The 19,141-nt window shown below is 51.5% G+C and overlaps 1 protein-coding gene across 2 annotated transcripts; it reads left to right on the top strand.

Moving 5' to 3' along the window:
- Window positions 1-1,304: 1,304 nt before the first annotated feature.
- On the top strand, window positions 1,305-19,141 carry SDCBP2 (syndecan binding protein 2). Of its 2 annotated transcripts, XM_059133700.1 has the most exons (10): window positions 1,309-1,433; window positions 4,842-4,984; window positions 8,877-8,948; window positions 9,569-9,623; window positions 10,344-10,444; window positions 15,081-15,239; window positions 15,782-15,957; window positions 16,034-16,205; window positions 17,887-17,978; window positions 18,210-19,141. In XM_059133700.1, the coding sequence occupies exons 2-10, from the start codon at window positions 4,916-4,918 to the stop codon at window positions 18,262-18,264; spliced, it is 951 nt and encodes a 316-aa protein (XP_058989683.1). In that variant the 5' UTR covers window positions 1,309-1,433; window positions 4,842-4,915; the 3' UTR covers window positions 18,265-19,141. The 2 variants fall into 2 exon arrangements, with proteins under 2 accessions (XP_058989684.1, XP_058989683.1); XM_059133701.1 differs by lacking the exon at window positions 4,842-4,984 and having other exon boundaries at window positions 1,305-1,433.

The raw sequence follows: 19,141 nt of genomic DNA, 5'->3' as shown, positions 1-19,141 counted from the left end.
GGGGATTGTGACTCGGACCTGCCTGGCCGGTGAGCAGTCCCGATACTCACCCCGCCCTGGGTGGGTGTCCTGTGTCGGTGCCCTGTGTCACTCCACAGGGACTGCCCAGCACACAGGTCCCCAGTTCCTCCCCAGGCACCAAGAGGGACAGGCACTCCTGTCCAACCAAGCTCACCAGGACCTAAACTAAATTCTTCTCCCTTTTTTGTTTACTTGTATTTATTTGGGGAGGTAGGTAATACATTCAAATTCTTCAAAATTTAAGACGTATCAAAAAGTGTACTATAACCAAATCCCCTCCTGGCCCAGAACACAGCCCCTTATTCCTCTTCCTGGAGAAAACCAATCTAAACTCCTTTTTAAAACAAGCTTAATTTGCTCCCCCCTTAGAAAAAATTATAAGCACTAAAAGCAAAAACTAACTTCAAACCCAACCCAACTCGCCCCCCACTACCTTGGAACACACATCCAGAATTTCAGCATTTTATTTTATTTTATTTTTTTTGAGGCAGGGCAAGGCAGAGGGAGAATCTTAAGGAGGCTCCATGCCAGGCGTGGAAACCAACATGGGGGCTCGACCTATGACCCTGAGATGACAACCTGGGCAGAAAGCAAGTCGGACACTTAGCTGACTAAGCCACCAGGTGCCCCCAGACTTCCAACACTTCAGTATACATCCTCCCAAACTGGTTGCAACACATATCCACTTTTCAAGAGATGAAAACCAAACAGAAGAGCAGAATCACAATACTGACTTTTCAGTATCTTGCTCACCGTCTTGGGAACCTTTCCTCACGGTTTTTCCTTAAATGACACAAATAGCTTTGTGATCTTCCACAAATAAGGATTTGTTTAGCCAGACCCCAGTGACTTGGGGCTTGTGCTTTCTAGATTTCCTTATTATAAGCAACACGGTGATGGGCTCCAGGACCTCAATGCCTACTTGTTTACTGGAATAAATTACCAGGAGAATGCCGCTGCACAAAAATGACATGTGAATTCGTAAGGCATTCCATATTAAAAAAATAAAAGGGGGGAATGCTGGGTCACAAGTTATGGCCATTTTTTTAAGGCCCTGGATGCCCCCTCAAACTGTCCTCACGTTCAGCAGGACTGATGTCCAATCCAAATCGGACTTCCTCAAGGTCAAGAAGTCTTGGTTCCTACCCCTCCCACCAGTGGCAGCGGGCCCTTACCCCCACCTCCACATCTTGACTAAGGCCCGAACCCTCCTCTGGGCCCGGTGACTTGCTTTGTTTATACACGCACAGGGCCTTTACCTAGGTCAATCCGGGTTAGTCAGCTGACTGGGGGGCGGGCACCACCCTTCCCAGAGCAGGAACCTGGCTGGGACAAGGGCACCCGCTCCCAGGGAGGGGAACAGACTCTTGGCAGTGGCTGACAAAGGACGCCAGGCAGCACCCAGGTGGCAGGTAAGAGCTGGGGCCCGTACTGACCACGACTGAGGTCTGTGAGGTTTGTTCTTACGCCCATTGGCTGGTCCTGATCCCTCTGGAGGCTCCCAGGCAGTTTTCTTTCAAGGTGCCTCCCTCTGGGGGAACAGTGTGGACAGGGGTCTCCTTCTCTGACGCCTGCCCTGGGTCAGGTTTGAGGGCTGAGTGATCTTTATCCAGATATTATGGGGGCTGCAGGCTCCTTGGGACCTCCTGTGATAGGGTCGGGACATGCGGCCCACATCCTGCTTATCGAAGGGGGGGCCTTTGGAAGGCCAGGCAGAGTGGACTTCCACAGGGAGCGGAGAGTATATTCCTCAATTTCTGTTACTTATGTCTCCACCTGCAACAGTTTCTACCCACTACCCTAAGTAGGCGAGAAATCTGCTGGAGAATGGGGCCAGTGGCTTGGCCTCACTCGGAATGGTTTCCTTGTGTGGACACTGGACACATCCCCACACATTCAGGGGCATTGGACAAACTAATGGAAGTAAGGGGGACAGTCTGTGCCCCGCGCACCATGGGGCCTCAGGAAATGGTGCTTCAGATGAGGCTGCTGTGCGCGGGGGAGACGCACTGGGTCGTTGCACAGGGTAGTTGGAACTGACGGAAACAACTGTTTGTGTTTTTAGAGTTTTTCTTTGTTTTACAGCCTTGATTTCCAAACTAATAACAATTCTCACACCACCATCAATACTCCCTGGGGCTCCCTGTGTCCACCCTTGCCCTGCTGGTCTGCTCTTCCAATATTAGCCAAAGTGGCCCTGTTAAAATGTCACTCTGTGGAACAGGTCACTCTGTGGCTCAATGTTCTCCAGGGGCTCCCCTCTCAGCAGAGTAAATGCCAAATGCTGGCCACAGCCCCCTGGAGACCTGGCCCACTCCCATCCTCTCCTACTTCCTCACCACTGGCCCCCCCTCTGAACAAGACTCCAGTCTCACCAGCCAGATGGTCTCTGAACAAGAGGCACCCCCAACTCAGGGCCACCGCAGTGGCCATGCCCTCAGCTTTGATGCTCTGCCCTACCCCTCTAGGCTTTTACATAAGTCCCTTGTCACTCCCAAACCACAGTGAGGCCCTTGCGGACATCTGAACACTCTACCCTCCATCTTGCTTTATCTTTCTCTCTGTGACTTGTGACAAGTGTGACACACTTCCCTGTCCAGCTAGAAAGAAACCCTCAAGGATGGATTTTCCTCTTGCTCACTGCCTCAGTACCTAGAACAGCACAGGGACTTAGGTGTTCAGTAAATGTCCTGAATGAACAGCTACCGATGACTGCACACCCTTTATGTGCTTGATACTGTGCTAAGTGCCTTCTGTATTTATCTTCTCTCTTTTTAAGGATCTTTAAATCTTCACGATAACTGTGATACAAGTACTGTTACCCATCTCACAAAGGGAGATATGACACCCAAAAGGGACTCGTCCATGCTTGCTCTCACAAATTAGAGGCAGCAGCCTGAACCCAGTCCTGCCTGCCTCCCAGGTCTTGCTCCTGCTTTGCCTCTTAGGGCCCTGTACTGGGGAGCATCTGCATCCCCCGAAGATGTTCACAGCTTTCCTCCAGCAGGCAGTACAGCCCTGAGGAGGAGGGGGGGGGGTACATGCTGGTTGCCTAGCAACAGCCTCTTCCTTTCTAACTCACCACATCCCTGGGCTAATCTGGCCTTCCAGGAGCTGTTCCTCTGACACTCTAACCCACGCTTCCCTCCCCCACACACTGTCTTCTGAAGGATGGATGAGTTGTCCACAGGAACAAGTAGGAGTCCCATAGTTTCAGCTATTTAGAACAAGGTGTTCCAAGAGAGTGTTCTCATTCCAAAACCCAAAGGTGGGAGCGGACGACCCTTTTCAGCCCTGCTGATCTCCGAGGACCTGACTGCTGGATTGTTGTGGGTGGTATTACTGCTGTTATCAAAAAATACAGAAGTTCAGAGTTGGAAATTCTGTAAAGTGCAGGGAAAGGAAAATTCCTTTGAGAGAGATGGGTTACTTTCCTTTCACAGGAGCCAATTAATTGCAGGAAGCCAGCACTGAGCTGAGGAACTCTTTCATTGTCAGACTGTAGGAAAAAGCCTTTTAATCCACCTCATTAGAGCAGCGGGGTTTTTTTTTTCCCCCCTCCTTTCTAGGCCCAGAGTTTCTCTTCAAAGGACTTTTTTGGGGGCTTTCTCTTCCCTCTGTGTCTTGCTTTCCCATTCCTTTAAGAAAGAGTAACTGGACTCCTGCCGTGTGCCAGACACTGGGCTCAGTACTGGGGAGGGAAACAGGCAAACAAAAACAGCACAGAGGAAATCCAATCCCAGAGAATGTAGAAGACCTTGCTCACAGAGGTGCTTAGTAAACATTAGCAGAATGAATGATGAATAGGTGAATATGCGGTTCTGGGGTCTAGAGAAGGGAGGTTTGATTAATTCCGTGTGTGGGGGTGTGGGGATTTGGGGGGAAAGCTTAGAACTGAAGGAACAGGAGTTCACCAGATGAACAAAGGGGAAGGAGAAGGCGTGAATGGCATTCAAGACAGAGGGACAGGAACCTGAAAAGGCAGGGAGGCATGAACTAGGAGTGTGAGTTCTAGTGTCAGCAGGCAGGCTGGAATGAATGAAATGCAGGATGAAGTGTGGAAAAGTGAGGAGGTGTGACTCCAGATGGTAGTAGGAGTCAGGTCATGGACATCTGAATGTCAAGTTGAAGTTTTAGAGATTTATCCTGAGAACAAGAGCTCCGTAGGGCTTCAAGAGCAGGAGCTGAGGTTAACTCCCAGATTTCTGGCTCAGACCAGGAGGTGGACTTGGTAGGACAGATGAAGAGGGGCAGCAATGCTAGGGAAAAAATGAGCTCAGTTTGAATAACCTGGGAGGTAGTAAAGATCTGGAGGGCAGCTGGACCCTTGGGTCTGGGCCTCCCTATCCCTGCAGTAGCACATTCCGCACCCACTCCCTTGAACCTTCCTCCTTCCCTCCTACAAAAGCCTTTCCTGGTTGCCTAAGCCGTTTGTTGCCTTTTGCTTTAGCCTGCACCCCCTAAGCCAAACTGCCTGAATTCCTTATAAGAGCAGTGGGTCTGATTCTAATGTGGGAAGTGATCTGCCTGGCCAAGCACAAAACCCCTACTCTGGGTAGCAGGGCTCAATCACTCAGCTACTCTGGGTGGGATCCCGGGGTGAACCTGCATAGAGTGGGGGCGGGGCACTTGCAGCTAAGCACCTGGTCAGAAGTCGGGGCCAGGCAAAAATACCTGGTGGGAGGGTCAGTGATGTCCCAACGGGCGGGAAATTACTCGGGAACTGAAAGCGCTTAAGCCTTAGCGGGTGAGGGGGCTTCTATTCCAGCAACAGGCTGCGGGAAGAGCAGACATGTCTATACTCTCCTTTCCTCCCACAGCTGCCTTAGAAACTGAATCTTATCAGCCATCAGGGAACGGATCACCTGCACCCTCCCTCCTCTGGAAGCCGTAAATGGTCCTCTGGAGTCAGGGACGTGGGGGGACACTCGCTCCTTTAAAGCTGCGCGCGGCCTCCAGTCGGGTAAAGAGGGGACAAGGGGCCCGATCGATCCTTCCCATCCCTTACTCTGCTGCTTTACCTGACCCTTTTTTGTGTGTGTGTGGGTGCCGGCGCCAGCCACGGCCACCTGGAGAACGCGAGAGGCCGGGGGGATTCTAGCAATTCAGTAACCAACCCAGCCGGCGAGGAAGTCGCCATTTTTCATCCCGCTGCCGCGGGGCAAGCTGGGAGCCACCCGTAGCGGCGCGCTGGCCTGGGTGGGTAGGACGCAAGCGTTCTAGATGCCGCAGCGCGTCCTAGCGCCCCAGTGGGGACTCTGCGCAGGCGTCGTAGCCCCGAGCAACTGGTAGACGTCGCTTCCGCCCGGTTTAGGAGCTGAGGGTGTGTCAGAGTGGGAGAAGTTTGGAGAGTTTCTGCAGTGCGACGGATTTGGAAACTGAGGCCTGGGGTGAAGAACAGGCTCTAGCGACTCGTGGGGCTTTCCTCAGCTCTCCATGCATGGACTTGGTGCCTGCTTGCGTAAAGCGAGAAGATTGAGGCTGGCAGGGAGAAAGCGGGTTCGTCCTGAATGGTGGTTCCCGGTGGTGAACCAGCCTGATGCCGAGTCGTTATTATGAACACGGAACACGAGCAATGAAAGTAATTTATAGTAGGAGAACACGCTCTTAACTTTGCAAAAGCCGAAACAGGATTACACCAGATCGTGTTTGTACCTAACTCAAAATGAGTATGTTTGGATGTAAGAGAAGACAGCATTCAACTGAACTCTGCCACAGTTTGTATTTGACGTCTCCAGTCAAAGGATAAGTGTTTGTGTACAGGTGTGGAATTAATATGACAGTCAGGCACACGTGGGTGTATTCTGGTGAGAAGTGTTGACACTGATTTCCCAAAATGGCCAACAAAACAAAGCATAACCTCCCTTGGTTAACCTGGTATTTGCATGTCTGGATAACATACGGCATATTAAAACTAGGTTAGTACTGTAGTTGTATATGAAACGGTACAAGCAGGCTTTATGCCCACATAAAGGTTTGGGAGGATAGTTTGTTGCAGTGACTGCTCTGCACGTTCCAGGAAGTCCAGATCTCTGTTTGCTCTTTCCTAAATGTTACTGATGTCCCCTCAGTCTCGTGATACCCAAAAATGCCCACAGAAATTTCTAGTCTGTTCTTGGAAAATTACTGTTTTACTCAAATAACTTTTTTGTCACCATGCATGTTTGCCATTGTGAGGAGGCGTAGAATGTGGTGAACAGGACACAGCCCCTGCCTGCCCTTGTGAGGTGAGGGATCTGGTATGACAAAATACCCAGATGTCAATAATGTGATATGATAAATAGCTAGACAGTAGAAAGCACAAGTCAGGGTTAGGAACACAAGAAGACCCGACCAACTAGCAGGGGGGTGTCCCACAGCCTGAAAAAGGCAACCCAAGAAATAGCATTTGAGCTAAACCTTCAAAGAGTACCCCACACGGAGGGGTGGTGTGCCAGAAGCAGATGACCCAGGTGACTAGTCCTTGGTGCACAGTAGATACTCAAATGACGTGAGTGCACAGATGGATGATTGAACGAGGCACTAAGCATATTTGTTAACTGGGAGCCATTCCCCACTAAATCATAAATGTTAAAAGGCAGGGGAATGCCTATTTCCTAATGCTGCCCAGAGCCTGAAACTGAGTGGAGACTCACAGAAGGTGAAGGTGGTGAAGATCCCAGATACAGAGAAAGTGTTGTGTGGTCCTGGCCTGGGAGTGATTTCTAGGAAGTGGATCTCTGGTTTTGTTCTCCTAGAGGGTAACCACTAAAAATACAACTGCTGTGCTGCTTCAGTGGTAGAAAAAGTGGGGCAGAGCTGACCTCTCATTTTCACATATACTCCTCATACATCATCCTCGTAACAAGGCTTATTTTTGGCGGGTGGTACCTGCTGAGGACTGTCGCAAGAGAAAATTCTCCCAGAATGTGTGCACAGTGGGGAAATTCAGAGGCAAAGAAAGAGGTTTACTCTCCCTGCTGGTCTAAAGGAAGTCAGAGCCAGTCTCCCTCTCCCTCTGCGACAACCTCTGCCCTCTTGAGGTGATCATTTCTGCAGTAAAGACCAGACTAGGACAAGGATCTGGAGCTGCCTGCTTCCGGGAGCCAAGCAGGTGATGTAAATTTCTGGCCAGGTACTTTGGGAACCAGGAAAGCACAGGCAGCCCCATCTAAGAGACTGGCTGCAGCTCAGCCTGGACTGGGTGTCGCTGTGCATGATTCCTGCTCTTGCACTGCCAAATAATTTGACTTTTTTTTTTTTTTTTCAATACAAGTTAGAAGTGAAGAATTTTTTTTATTAGCAGGCTTTAAAATACTGGCACTAATTCAAATTTGGGAAAACCCCAAAAAACAAGACTGAGAGGTGAATGAAATGCATTTGGGACCTCTGGTCCTTGTTTCCATCCTGGGAAGGTGGAAAGACATCAGAGCAGGTGTACACAAGAAAGGGGTCCCTAGGGTGGTCACAGGGAACTGACCGGACTGCACCAGGGGAGATGGGACTCCAGCCCTGCTCTGGTCCAGATCCTCTGGGTATCCCCCCTGAGTGGCCCACAGGGGCTAAGGTCATCCTTATCCATCATTGTTCCTTCTCTTTCCTCTTCACCTGCTGCCTTGATACCACCCCTCTACCCATGTACACCATTCCTTCTAACTTGCTATCAAGTTCCTCCTCACTCACATCTCACCCCTAGCTGCCACGCTGTGTGCAGACCTCCATCATCTTCCCACCCCTCCCCAGGCACTACAACATCCTCCAAAGGGTCTTGCCTCCTCTCGTTCTCCAGATGGCAGCCAGTAAGCCCTTCTGCAGGAGCCTGCAATGTCTCACCCACCCTTAGAGTCCCCAGGGGCTCCCCTCTGCTCTCGGTGTCTAGCTCACTTTCCCTAAGGTGGCCTGCACAGACTTCTGATTCCTCCAGAGATTGGAACTGGTGGCTCACAGGCCAGATGCAGACAGGTTTTATTTGACCTTGCAGAATACTTCATACTTTCAAATTAGTGGACTACATGCAAAACCTAAGACAAGGAATTTGACAAGATCAGAGCTTTGCAAGAAGAGTGGAAGCCTAGGCTAAGATCAAGGCTAGAAATGGGCGGTATACAGTAGGAGCTCAAATACCCAGAAGTGAGCAGGGGTGTGGGAGCTGGGGGAGGGGTTCTAAATGTCCTGCTGCCTCTCTGTTGTAATGAAGACCCCACCTACTTAACACCGGACTGACTTCTGTGTAGTTGGGGGCTGATGCTGGACACACCCCTAACAAAGGCCAGGTATGCAGCAGGTGCTCACTATGAACCTGCTGGATTTGGGTCTCGAGTGACCAGAACTTTTAAGCCTGTTTGAACTTCGAAAAAAAAAATTTTTTAAGGACTTTACTTATTTGAGAGAGAGCACAAGTACGGGGAGCAGCAGGCAGAGGGAGAAGCAGCACCCCTCCCCCCACCCCTCATGGCTGAGCAGGGAGCCTGATGAGGGACTCAGTCCCAGGACCCTGGGATCATGATCTGAGCCAAAGGCAGATACTTAATCAGCTGAGCCACCCAGGCATCCCTCCATCTGGCCTTTGAAACATGGCAGGGAAGGACTTGATCCCTAGCCCTGCTCCTCCCAGCCAGCATGTCCTGGGTGGTCCCCTGGGTCCATGGTCTAAAGCCCAGAATCAGCTGAACAGATGGGATGGAATTTTGCAAGGGTGGGCTTGGGAATAAATCAGACTTGGGTTCAAACTCCACTCCCCCATCTCCAAAATGCAGAGGATACCTTCCTGATTTATTTCTCATCCCGAGAATCCTGAGTGGCACACATGGTGGGGGGAGGCAGACATCCACACTTCCTCTCACCCCTCACCACTCCTCACCCTCTGTGCCCTGTAGGTGTTCCAAGGAGGTGCCATGTCCACCCTGTACCCATCTCTGGAGGACCTGAAGATGGACCAAGCTATTCAGGTAAGCCACTAGGCATGTGTGAGCCTAGGTCCCCTTGTGGGGACTTTGTGATTGCCCCAGGATAGGTAAGGGAGGCTTGTCTTGGAAGGTGCTGGGTGCTGGGTCCCTGGCCATGCAGGTCACCTCTGCAGGACCTGCTGGTGGACAGACGTCCAGAGGCTAAGGCAGTGGAGTTAGAGCAGGAATGGAGAAGCCCAAACAGCTGCAGACAGGCCTTTTGTGCTTCCTAGCGCTTCCTCCATCCCAGTTCAGGTAGACTCCACTGTAGACAGGCTTCCAGAGTAAGTCCGATGGGGATGGCTTTTGGCCTGCTCATCCCCAGAAGCTCCTTCTTCTTTCCATCCACCTGTGGTTCCAGTGGGTTTTGAGAATTTGGGACTTTTTGATCGAGAATTTCACTGGGAGGTAGGCCTCAGTGCTCTGGCTGCCTCAGGTAGTAAGTGGGTCGTGACATTTGGTGGGTTGTAGGCTATGGGGAGAACCTTCCCCAGAAACGTGGATACCCCACCTTAGGCTGCCAGCATAACTAAGGCCCTGACTCCCAGCCTCAGGGAGCCCCGGGCTCCAAGAGTTCTGGGGGTCCTGGGCACAGATGACCAGCGCTTCCCACCTCTCCCCAGGCCCAGGCCAGAGCTGCATCCAGGATGCCTGCCCTGCCAGTCTCCCAGTCTTCAGGTGAGTGAGCCAGCGGGGGTGGGGTGCTCCTGACCGACAGTGACCTCTTGTGGCCACTTCCAAGCAGTCTCTTGCCTGCCCCTGTGCTGTGGGCTTCCTGAACATTTTACCCTCAGCAGAACACTTTGAGAGGGAGCCTGAGAAAACTGTGGCTGAGTAAGAGCACTAAGTCCCCTTTGGAGCTACCTTCTGAGGCCAAGTGAGGAAACCAAAGATGTTTGTGGTGGTCCCTCGAGTTGCTGGTGGCAGTCTGGATTCAGGTCCTGTGGCAGCTAACTTGACCTCAGACCCAGTCTTTCCCTCCTTGCCATGCAGTCTCCTGGGAGCCGCCCTGGGGTCAGACACCGGCCTCCTACAGCCCCTGCAGACCCCCAGCCCCTGGATTTCCTAGGAGCCAGGGCCTCATGACCCCAGCACCGGCCCTGGGCTTGGTGTCAGATGTCTCCCTGGTGCCAAATAGTCTGTGGCGTTGAACACCACAGCGGCACAGGAGGGATTCTGTGTCCCAGGCTGCTTCTGGGGAGAACCCTGCCCCTCAGCCCTTCTGAAGAGAGAACCCCCATCACCAGCAAGGGTTCCCTTGCATTCTCAGGAGTAAACAACACCCCCAGGCCCTGTTTCCTGATACAGATGAGTGAGCACATGGGAGCCAGGCAGGTGTGGCCAAGGTCACACCCCTGAATAACACCTTTCCTCTCCCTTCCATTCCCTTCCTGTCAGTTTTGTACCCAAGCCTGGCAGAATTGGAAAATTACATGGGTCTTTCCCTCTCCAGCCAAGAAGTCCAGCAGAACCTGCTTCAGATTCCAGAAGGTGCTACCGTAGGTATTTGTCTCTTGCCTAATGTGGGCACAGAATGTGCCAACTCTCCCTCCCTCTTGGTGTTGCCATATGAACAGACTGGACTCTCCTCTTCCCCAGCATGTCTGGGCTGTTTCTTGATGGCACTTTTCATTTTGAGCCATCATTAAAAGGGCTGGGGTTTCCTGCAGACTTGGACACAGAGGACCCCTGCCTGCTCTTTGGCCTCTGGCTTTAGGCAGCTGGATGCAAAGGGAAGGCGTTAAACCCGACCTAAGCTTGGAGACTTCAAATGAAGGAGCTGCCCATGCCTTGACAACTGTTGCATGGACGGCAGAGCTGAGGCAGGGAGCAACTTGCCACCCAGCTCTGATCACCGGGTGAAATGACTGTGCTTGCTTGACTCCAGCTCTCCAGAGCTCAGGGGAGTGAAAGAAATGTTCCCTCCTGAAAAGATGTTTGTTTAGAGCCCCCATCCCCACTCAAACCCCCTGCCTCCAGCATCTCCTTGGGACGTTGGTCAGTGGGCTGGTTGGCCATCCTGTCCCCACGTGGGACATTGGTGGCAGAACCCAGCCACCAATGGTCTTATGAAGTGAGGCGGGTGAGTATGAGAACTGCCTCAGCCGTGGGCCAATGAGGGGCTCACAGGAGAAAGTCAACCAGGATAGGGACGTGTGGGGCCCTGGAGTGCTGCTCCACAGTGATCCCCCCCAACCATAGTCATGCTGTGAAATACAGACAAGAAGCCAAGAAAGTCATGTGGTATATACCTCACTCGGAAGCCTTTGACTGAATCCTTCCTTGTTCCAATAATGAGGACGTGAGTGCCTTTCACCTAAATATCGATAAAAACATGACAGATGAATTCATTTTTATAATTAAAAATGTTATGCTTAACTTTTTATTTTTAAATAATCAGATTCATGGGAAGTCACAAAGATAGTACAGAGAAGAGTGCAGAAGACTGCCCTCACCCAGCTTTCCCAGGGCTAATGGGGAAGCGGTGGCGTAACTGTAGGATAAGGAAAGCGGGCATTTTGCATTGGTCCAGTGAGTGTCTGTAGTTCTGTGTCACTGTGTCACCTGCAGAGATAGACCCACATAGGTACCAGTGCAACCAAGGCACGGATAATTTCGTCACCACAGAGGTCTCCCTCGGGCTGGTCCCTTGTGATCATGTGCACCCTCTTCCCCTCACCTTCCCTAACCCCCTGGCCACCACTAGCCTGTCTTCTGCCTCCACTCTTGTGTTTCCGAATGTTACCTTCCTGGGATCATATAGTGTTTTCAGATGGGCTTTCTCCACTCAGCATAATGCCCTTGAATTTTTTCCAGGTTGTTCACTATATTAGTAGCTCATCCCATTTTCTATATTTATTTGTTATTTGTTTATTTTTGTTTCATTTTATTTTAATTGCAGTATAGTTAACTACAGTGTTATGTTAGTTCAGTACAGTGCAGTGATCCGCACTTGCATACATCACCCGGAGCCTGTCGAGGCACGTGTGTGCTTAGTCCCCCTCACCTGTTCTCCCCACCTCCCGCCCCCTCCCCTGGCTCATCCCATTGTGTTATTAATAGTCCATGGTATGGATGTGCAGAGTTCTGTTTAACCCATTGAGGGTCATTTTAGTTGTTTCCAGTTTGGGGCTATTACAAACTGAGTTATTATGGGTATTTGTGTACCGTTTTTTTGTACGGACGTAAGTTTTCATTTCTCCGGGATAAATGTCCAAGAGTGCAGTTGCTAGGTTGTAAGAGAAATGCATATTTTGAATTTTAAAAAGATACTGGCAAACTCTTTTAAGAGTGGCTCTACCATGTTATTTTCCTGCCGGTGACACCTGCAGCTCCAGTTCCTCCCCATCCTTGCCAGCTTCTTTTTTTTTTTTTTTTTTTTTTAAATATTTTCTTCTCTCCTTTTTTTTTTTTTTTTAAAGATTTTATTTATTTATTTGACAGAGAGAAATTACAAGTACACTGAGAGGCAGGCAGAGAGAGAGAGAAGGAAGCAGGCTCCCTGCTGAGCAGAGAGCCCGATGCGGGACTCGATCCCAGGACCCTGAGATCATGACCTGAGCCGAAGGCAGCGGCTTAACCCACTGAGCCACCCAGGCGCCCCTCCTTGCCAGCTTCTCTTTAATGTTTGCCATTGTGATGGGTGTGGAGTGACGTGTCTTCACGGGCTGAGTCTGCATTTCCCCAGTGGCTGGTGATGCTCAGTGTCTTGTCATGTGCTGTTTGCCAGCTGTAAATTCTCCTCAGTAAAATGCTCTTCATACGTTTTGTTCATCTTCTCAATGGATATTTTTTTTTTAAGTCAAGTTTTTTTTTTTTAAGATTTTATTTATTTATGACAGAGAGAGGGAATACAAGCAGGGGGAACTGGAGAAGGAGAAACAGGCTTCCCGTTGAGCAGGGAGCCTGATGCAGGACTTGATCCCAGGACCCTGGGATCATAACCTGAGCTGAAGGCAGATGCTTAATGACTGAGCCACCCAGAGCCCCTTAAGTCAAGTTTTTAGAGTTCTTTATTCTAGAGTCCTTAGATAGGTTGCTTGTAAAAATTTTCTCCCAAGTGTGAGCAAAATTTTTAGTTGTGATGAGGTTCAATTCATGGATCTTTTTCTTTTGTGGATGGGGCTTTGCTGTCCTGTCTAAAGACATTTACACCAAGCACCAGATACTGAAGATTTTCTCCCTTATCTTCATCTAAAACCATTATAGTTCTATGTTTTACATTTTTTGAAAGATTTTATTTGTTTTAGAGAGAGACAGAGCAAGCAGGGGGAGAACAGAGGGAGAGGGAGAGAATCTCCAGCCAACCCCGTTGCAAGTCTTGATTCCAGGACCCTGAGATCATGACCTGAGTCAAAACTGAGTCACATGTTTAACTGACTGAGCCATGCAGGCACCCCAGGTTTTACATGTACATTTATGATGAGGGGCACCTGGGTGGCTCAGTTAAGCATCTGCCTTTGGCTCAGGTCATGATCCCAGGTTTCTGGGATTGAGTCCCGCATTGGGCTCCCTGCTCAGTGGGGAACTTGCTTCTCCTTCTGCCTGCTGCTCCCCCTGCTTCTGCTCTCTCTCTTGCTCTGTCAAGTAAATAAATAAAATTTGAAAAAAAAATTTGTGATGAAGTTTGAGTTAATTTTTGTATAGGGTGAAGCTTAGGTCAAGTTTCATATTTTTATCTGTGGATGTTCAACTGCTCCCATGCCCTTAGTCAAAAAGACTATTTCTTTTCCATCGAACTGCTCTGGCACTTCTATTAAAAAGCAGTTGGCCCTACTTTTGTGAGGCTACTTTTGGAGTCTTTGTCCTATTCCATTGATCCATGTGTCTGTCTCACCACTGTTACTAAACTGTAGCTAAATAATAAGTCTTTAAATTTGGTGGAATGATTCCTCCTGCTGTATTCTTTTGTCAAAAAATAGCTTTAGTTAGTCTAGTTTCTTTGTCTTTTCATATAAAGTTTAGATTAACCTTGCCTACATCTGCAAAAATCTTGTGAAGATTTTGATAGAAATTACATTTAATCTTTTATTTTATTTTATTTTTTATTATTTTTTGAAGATTTTATTTATTTATTTGACAGACAGCGATCACAAGTGGCAGAGAGGCAGGCAGAGGGAGAGGGGAAAGCAGGTTCCCTGCTGAGCAGGGAGCCTGACGTGGGGCTCCATCCCAGGACCCTGAGATCATGACCTGAGCTGAAGGCAGAGGCTTAACCCACGGAGCCACCCAGGCGCCCCTACCTTTAATCTTTATATCAGTTTGAGGACAATTGAGGGCTTCACTATGTTTTTCTAATCCATGAATAGAAAATACCTTTCCATTTATTTAGATCTTCTTTGATATCTTTTATCAGTCATTTTTTGGTTTTTGTTTTCAGTATACAATTCCTACATATGGGTTTTTAGACTTACTCCTATTTTTTTTGAGTGATTATAGTTGGTAGTGTACTTTTAATTTCAGTTTCCATGTGCATGCTGTTCGTGTATAAAAAGTGTAGTTGGTTTTTGTGTGTTGATCTTGTGTCCTGTGACCTTGCTGAACTCGCTTATTAGTTTTAGGAGTTTATAGATTCCTCGGAATTTCCTGTTAGATTATCACATCATCTGCAAATATTTCTTTTCCAATCCGTACGCCTTTTATTTCCTTTTCGTGCCATATTGCTCTGGCTAGTTATTCCAGTACTGTATTTAATAGTAGTGGTGAGAGTGATATCCTGACTTGTTCTGGGCTTTAGTCCGGGGGAAAGCATTATTTTTATACTTCTTGCTAACATTTTTTTTTTTTTCAAGGCAAAAATCAAGTCCTTTCTCCCCCTGATTGCTCCTCGTTTGCTGAAAATTTTTGTTGTATTTTTAGTTGGGTTTTAAAATGGTCTTCTCCTGATCCCAGTGTGCCTTGCAAAATGAGGGTCCCTTTTCTGTATACCCATCCTCTCTCTGTCCTCATTTTCCTGCTGATTTTCAGGGGCACAGACTTTGATGCCCCCTAGTGGCTTCATGGAGCCATGTCCCCTAGCAGCCCCTGCAGAGAAGAGGTTAGTTTGGGGATGGGATAGGGCCCAGGGACTACATTCTTCTTTTTCCATCCTGATGAGGCCCCAGAGGCCACCTGACCCCACCCTGGTGTCTGCAGACAGTGAGCTCTGGCCCCTCACCAGGCCAGTTGGTGGCACCACTATCTGGGAACAGCCTTGGCACACGGCGTGCGGAGATCAAGCCTGGGGTACGTGAGATCCAGCTGTGCAAGGACGAGCATGGCAAGACAGGGCTGCGGCTGAAGGCTATTGACCAGGTAAGGCTGGGGGCTGGGCAGGAGAGGTGGGGGCATCCCCCCCACGCATCCGCCACAGTCTGGGAGGGGGCAAAGTGGGCCTTGTCCACAGTAAGGAAGGTGCAGAGCAGGCAGGGGAGCTGAGGCCTACCAAACCTCGGGCTCAGTTTCCTCCTCTCCACCTCTGTCCCCCAAGGCCTCAGGGCTGGTGCTGGGTTTTAGCAGCAGGGACCCTCCACCTACCCCCTCTGGGTTCCTACTGCTCCAGAGGGTTCTGGGTTCCAGGCAGCTGTCTGTAGACAGGGGAAGCCAGGGGTGCTAATGCCATCGTAAGAAGCTAGGCAGTCCAGGGGCTGGGGATGTAGCCGCCAGCTAGTGTTGAGAGCCTGACTCAGCTGCTCCCTGGCTATGTGGCCTGGAGCGTTTCCTCCCCAGGCAAATGGGGTAACCCCTGTCCTGTCTGCACAGAGCTGTAGCTCCTAGACCATCAGGAGAACAGCAGCAGGAGGGACCTGGGTTCAGAGTGGGCTGCGCAGCTGACGTCAGGGTCCTTCCTCCTCCAGGGGCTCTTTGTGCAGCTGGTGAAGGCCCACAGCCCTGCGTCTCTTGTGGGGCTACGCTTCGGGGATCAGATCCTGCAGGTTGACGGGCGTGACTGTGCCGGGTGGAGCATGGATAGAGCCCACCGGGTGCTGAAGAGGGCGTCGGCCGAGAAAATCATCATGGTCGTTCGGGACAGGTGGGTAGCCAGGCCCCCAGCCTCCCTCTCTGCCTCCAGCCACATCCTGGCCCAGCTCACTGTCTCTCCCCACCAGGCCCTTCCAGCGGACGGTCACCATGCACAAGGACAGCGTGGGCCACATTGGCTTTGTCCTCAAGAAGGGAAAGGTGGTCTCTGTGGTCAAAGGGAGTTCTGCGGCCCACAACGGGCTCCTCACCAACCACACCGTGTGTGAGGTGAACGGGCAGAACGTCGTCGGGCTGAAGGTAGGCCGGCGGGAGCTGCAGGGGCTGAGAGCTGGCTGCACGGAGGGCAGGTTCGTGCCTGCGGGCGGGCTGCTGTCCCTCTCTAAGCCCGAGGCCCTCCTCCTCCAGTTGCTGAGAGGGTTCTCTGAGATGAGGGAGGTAGAGCTCTGAGCACAGGGCCAAGCCCATGGGAAGTGCTCAGTAAATACAAGCTATTGCCTGGCAGCCAGAGGATCTGTGGGGTCAGAGGAGCGGTGGGGTGGGGGTGAGGAGGAGTGCTGCCAGGACGGGGCGCCTGGGGAGGGGGCTGCTGGCTGCGCAGATACCTCTCTCCTCCCTCCTCCCTCTCCCGTGATACTGGCTCACATTCCCCGTAATAAGAAGATTTTGGAAAATTGCTGCTCAGAAACACACTTCTGGCCTCTGTTCATCTTTGGAGGGGGTGTGTGTGTGGTGAGTTTTATCTTTAAAAAGCAAGAAGGAGCAAGGGGTCCAGGGTCTAGTGGATGCTGCCCGAGGGGTGGGCACCTTCAGGGACCGGGGATGATGAGTCATGTGGCTTTTTGTTCCTGAACAAGTGAAAAGGGCTTGATGCTGACTTGCTGCCATCCGGACCGTGAGTGGTCCTCCATCGCGGCTGTGACTGAGAGGGAGGATGCTGTCCCCTCCTGCCTTCCGAACTGTGGGTCTCCCCTGGCTGAAGCGGCCTGGGCAGTGGCCTCCCGCTCTGCAGGTGGCATGGATCTAAGCCAGTACCCCACCCTCTCAAGGGCCGTCACCAAGCCATTCCTGTCCCATCTTTGCTTCCTGTGCTGGACAGTCTCCACTACCATGTGTGGCAGACCCTCCCTCCCCAAAGGCTCGCGGCTTCGTGAGGAACTTGCCAGTTACCCTGGCAAACCGTGGTGCTCAGAGGCTCTGAAGACTCGGGTTCTCCCTTTCCTGGATGGCTCCATGTAGCTGTGCTTTTTGAGATGGTTTTGTCTCCTGAAAGCAGATCCGTTTCCACCCTGTGGCTGTCACTAGTCCCACTAGCACATCCTCGCCTCTCATCCCACAATGGCTGAGCGCGTGACCAAGTTAGATGTCTGTGATCAGTCGCTCTGTCTCTGAGGAAGGGCCGGAAGCTCTTCTGTGGCCATGCTTCAGAGTTTGGTCCGCTTGGCCCACTTTTAGAGCTTTGTCCTTTCTTGTTCTCCCCATGGTCTGAATGGCATCCACAGACCTTCCTTGTGTTACTGGGCAACAAGGTATAAGATGCAGGGCCGTGAAGGGTCTGCTCGGCTGGCCGGCCAACAGGAGCCCAGTGGCTGGGTCATGCACCTGACGGCCCCCACGGAAGGGTAATTTTCTTGTGCTTTGGTACCAGAGCCTGTGTGTGACTGACTCCCACACACTGGCCTTTGGGGGTGGGGAGCGTACTCGTCTTTACCGCAGAGACCTGGTCCGGGGCCTTGCATTCTTGCTCAAACAAGTCTTCGCCTGGTGTTTGCCTGGGACCCTCACCTGATGGCAGCAGGGTCCTTTAGCTAGGGCCTTGCTGACCCCCCCTCCTGCCCCCCCCCCCACTGCAGAGGGGCCTCAGAGTCCCCCCCCCCCCCCCCACTGCAGAGGGGCCTCAGAGTCACCCCCTCCCCCACTGCAGAGGGGCCTCAGAGTCACCCCTGGCTGCAGGGTGACTGGTCACTCACCTCCTCTCCAGGACAAAGAGGTCACAGAGATTCTGGCCATGGCCGGGAATGTTGTCACCTTGACCGTCATCCCCACCGTGATCTACGAGCACATGGTCAAAAAGTAAGGCTGTCCCCCTCCTGCTTTCCCCCTCACCCCCCCACCTCCCCCCAACAAAGCCAGGAGAGCGCACACTGGGCTCAGTGTCCTCCCTTCCTGGTGGCTGATGGCTCCCAGTGTGAGCCCTAAGTGTCTTAGAAATGGAAATGAAGGCCCTGTGGGGGATGCCCTGGCTGGCTGGGAGGAGGGGCACCTCCTGCCGGTTTTGGCGACTGTCCCTGTTGCTGTATCTAGGTTGTCCCCCACCCTGCTGCACCACACCATGGACCACTCGATCCCCGCCGTCTGAAGCCGGGAGAGAGAAGCTCAGCCGTCCTAGCCTCCCACCCTCCTGCAGGAAAGGGCGAGTCCTAGATGCCGGGGGAGGCCGGCTGCCACGCCAGGGCTGTCCTGAGGGGGCACCTTCTGGGTGGGCAGCCACTGAGGCACAGGCCCCCTCAGGGCCTCCGGCTGGGAGCTGCACAAGGTCCCATAGGCAGTGACTCCCTGTGCCGGTTGAAATGCGGGGCACGCAGGCAGGCTGGCCAAACACTTGTTAAAGTTGCCACTGGGTCCCTTGTAAGATTTTTGCTGCCTCTACCAGCAAAACAGTTTCACATTTTGAGAGAACACAACTTCATTCTTTGTTACTTTTTTTTTTTCCTCTTGGCTTGCTGTGTGTCACAAACTGTACATAGTACCACTGCTTTTGAATAGATGGGATTTTAAATACAAGCCCTCTTCAAAAGTAATTGAAAATTCCAGAATCCTTGGTCCCATGACATGCCAGGCCTGGTTTTCTTCTAAGCAGAGGTGAAAAGTGGTCTCTGAGAGCAGAGATTTGGCCAGTCCTGAGGTGGCAGTGACTGGAGAGGGGGAGCCATGTCGGCCTCCTTCCACATCTGTGGGGTGGACAGGAGGCCCACTTCAGGGGTGCAGGAGGGCCTGCGGTGCACTGGAAGGCCCAGCAAGGCTGACCCTTGCCGGGGGGTTGGGGGGGTGCAGGGGAGGCCCTTCTAGATCCTAGATCCTTTGTGGGACCCAGGACGGGAGTGACCATCCCATGCTGCGATAGGCACACGGCGGTGCTGAGCCAGCACGCGGCTCTCTGGTTCCCTCCACCTCAGAAGGGAGCTCTTTCCCCTCAGCCCTTCCCTGTGTGTCCACTGTGCCTCCCAACTTGGTAG

The sequence above is a fragment of the Mustela lutreola genome, chromosome 9, assembly GCF_030435805.1.
Source record: "Mustela lutreola isolate mMusLut2 chromosome 9, mMusLut2.pri, whole genome shotgun sequence".
Taxonomy (NCBI): domain Eukaryota; kingdom Metazoa; phylum Chordata; class Mammalia; order Carnivora; family Mustelidae; genus Mustela; species Mustela lutreola.
Note: the sequence above shows the minus strand (reverse complement) of the source record. Positions and strands in the feature narration are given on the sequence as shown.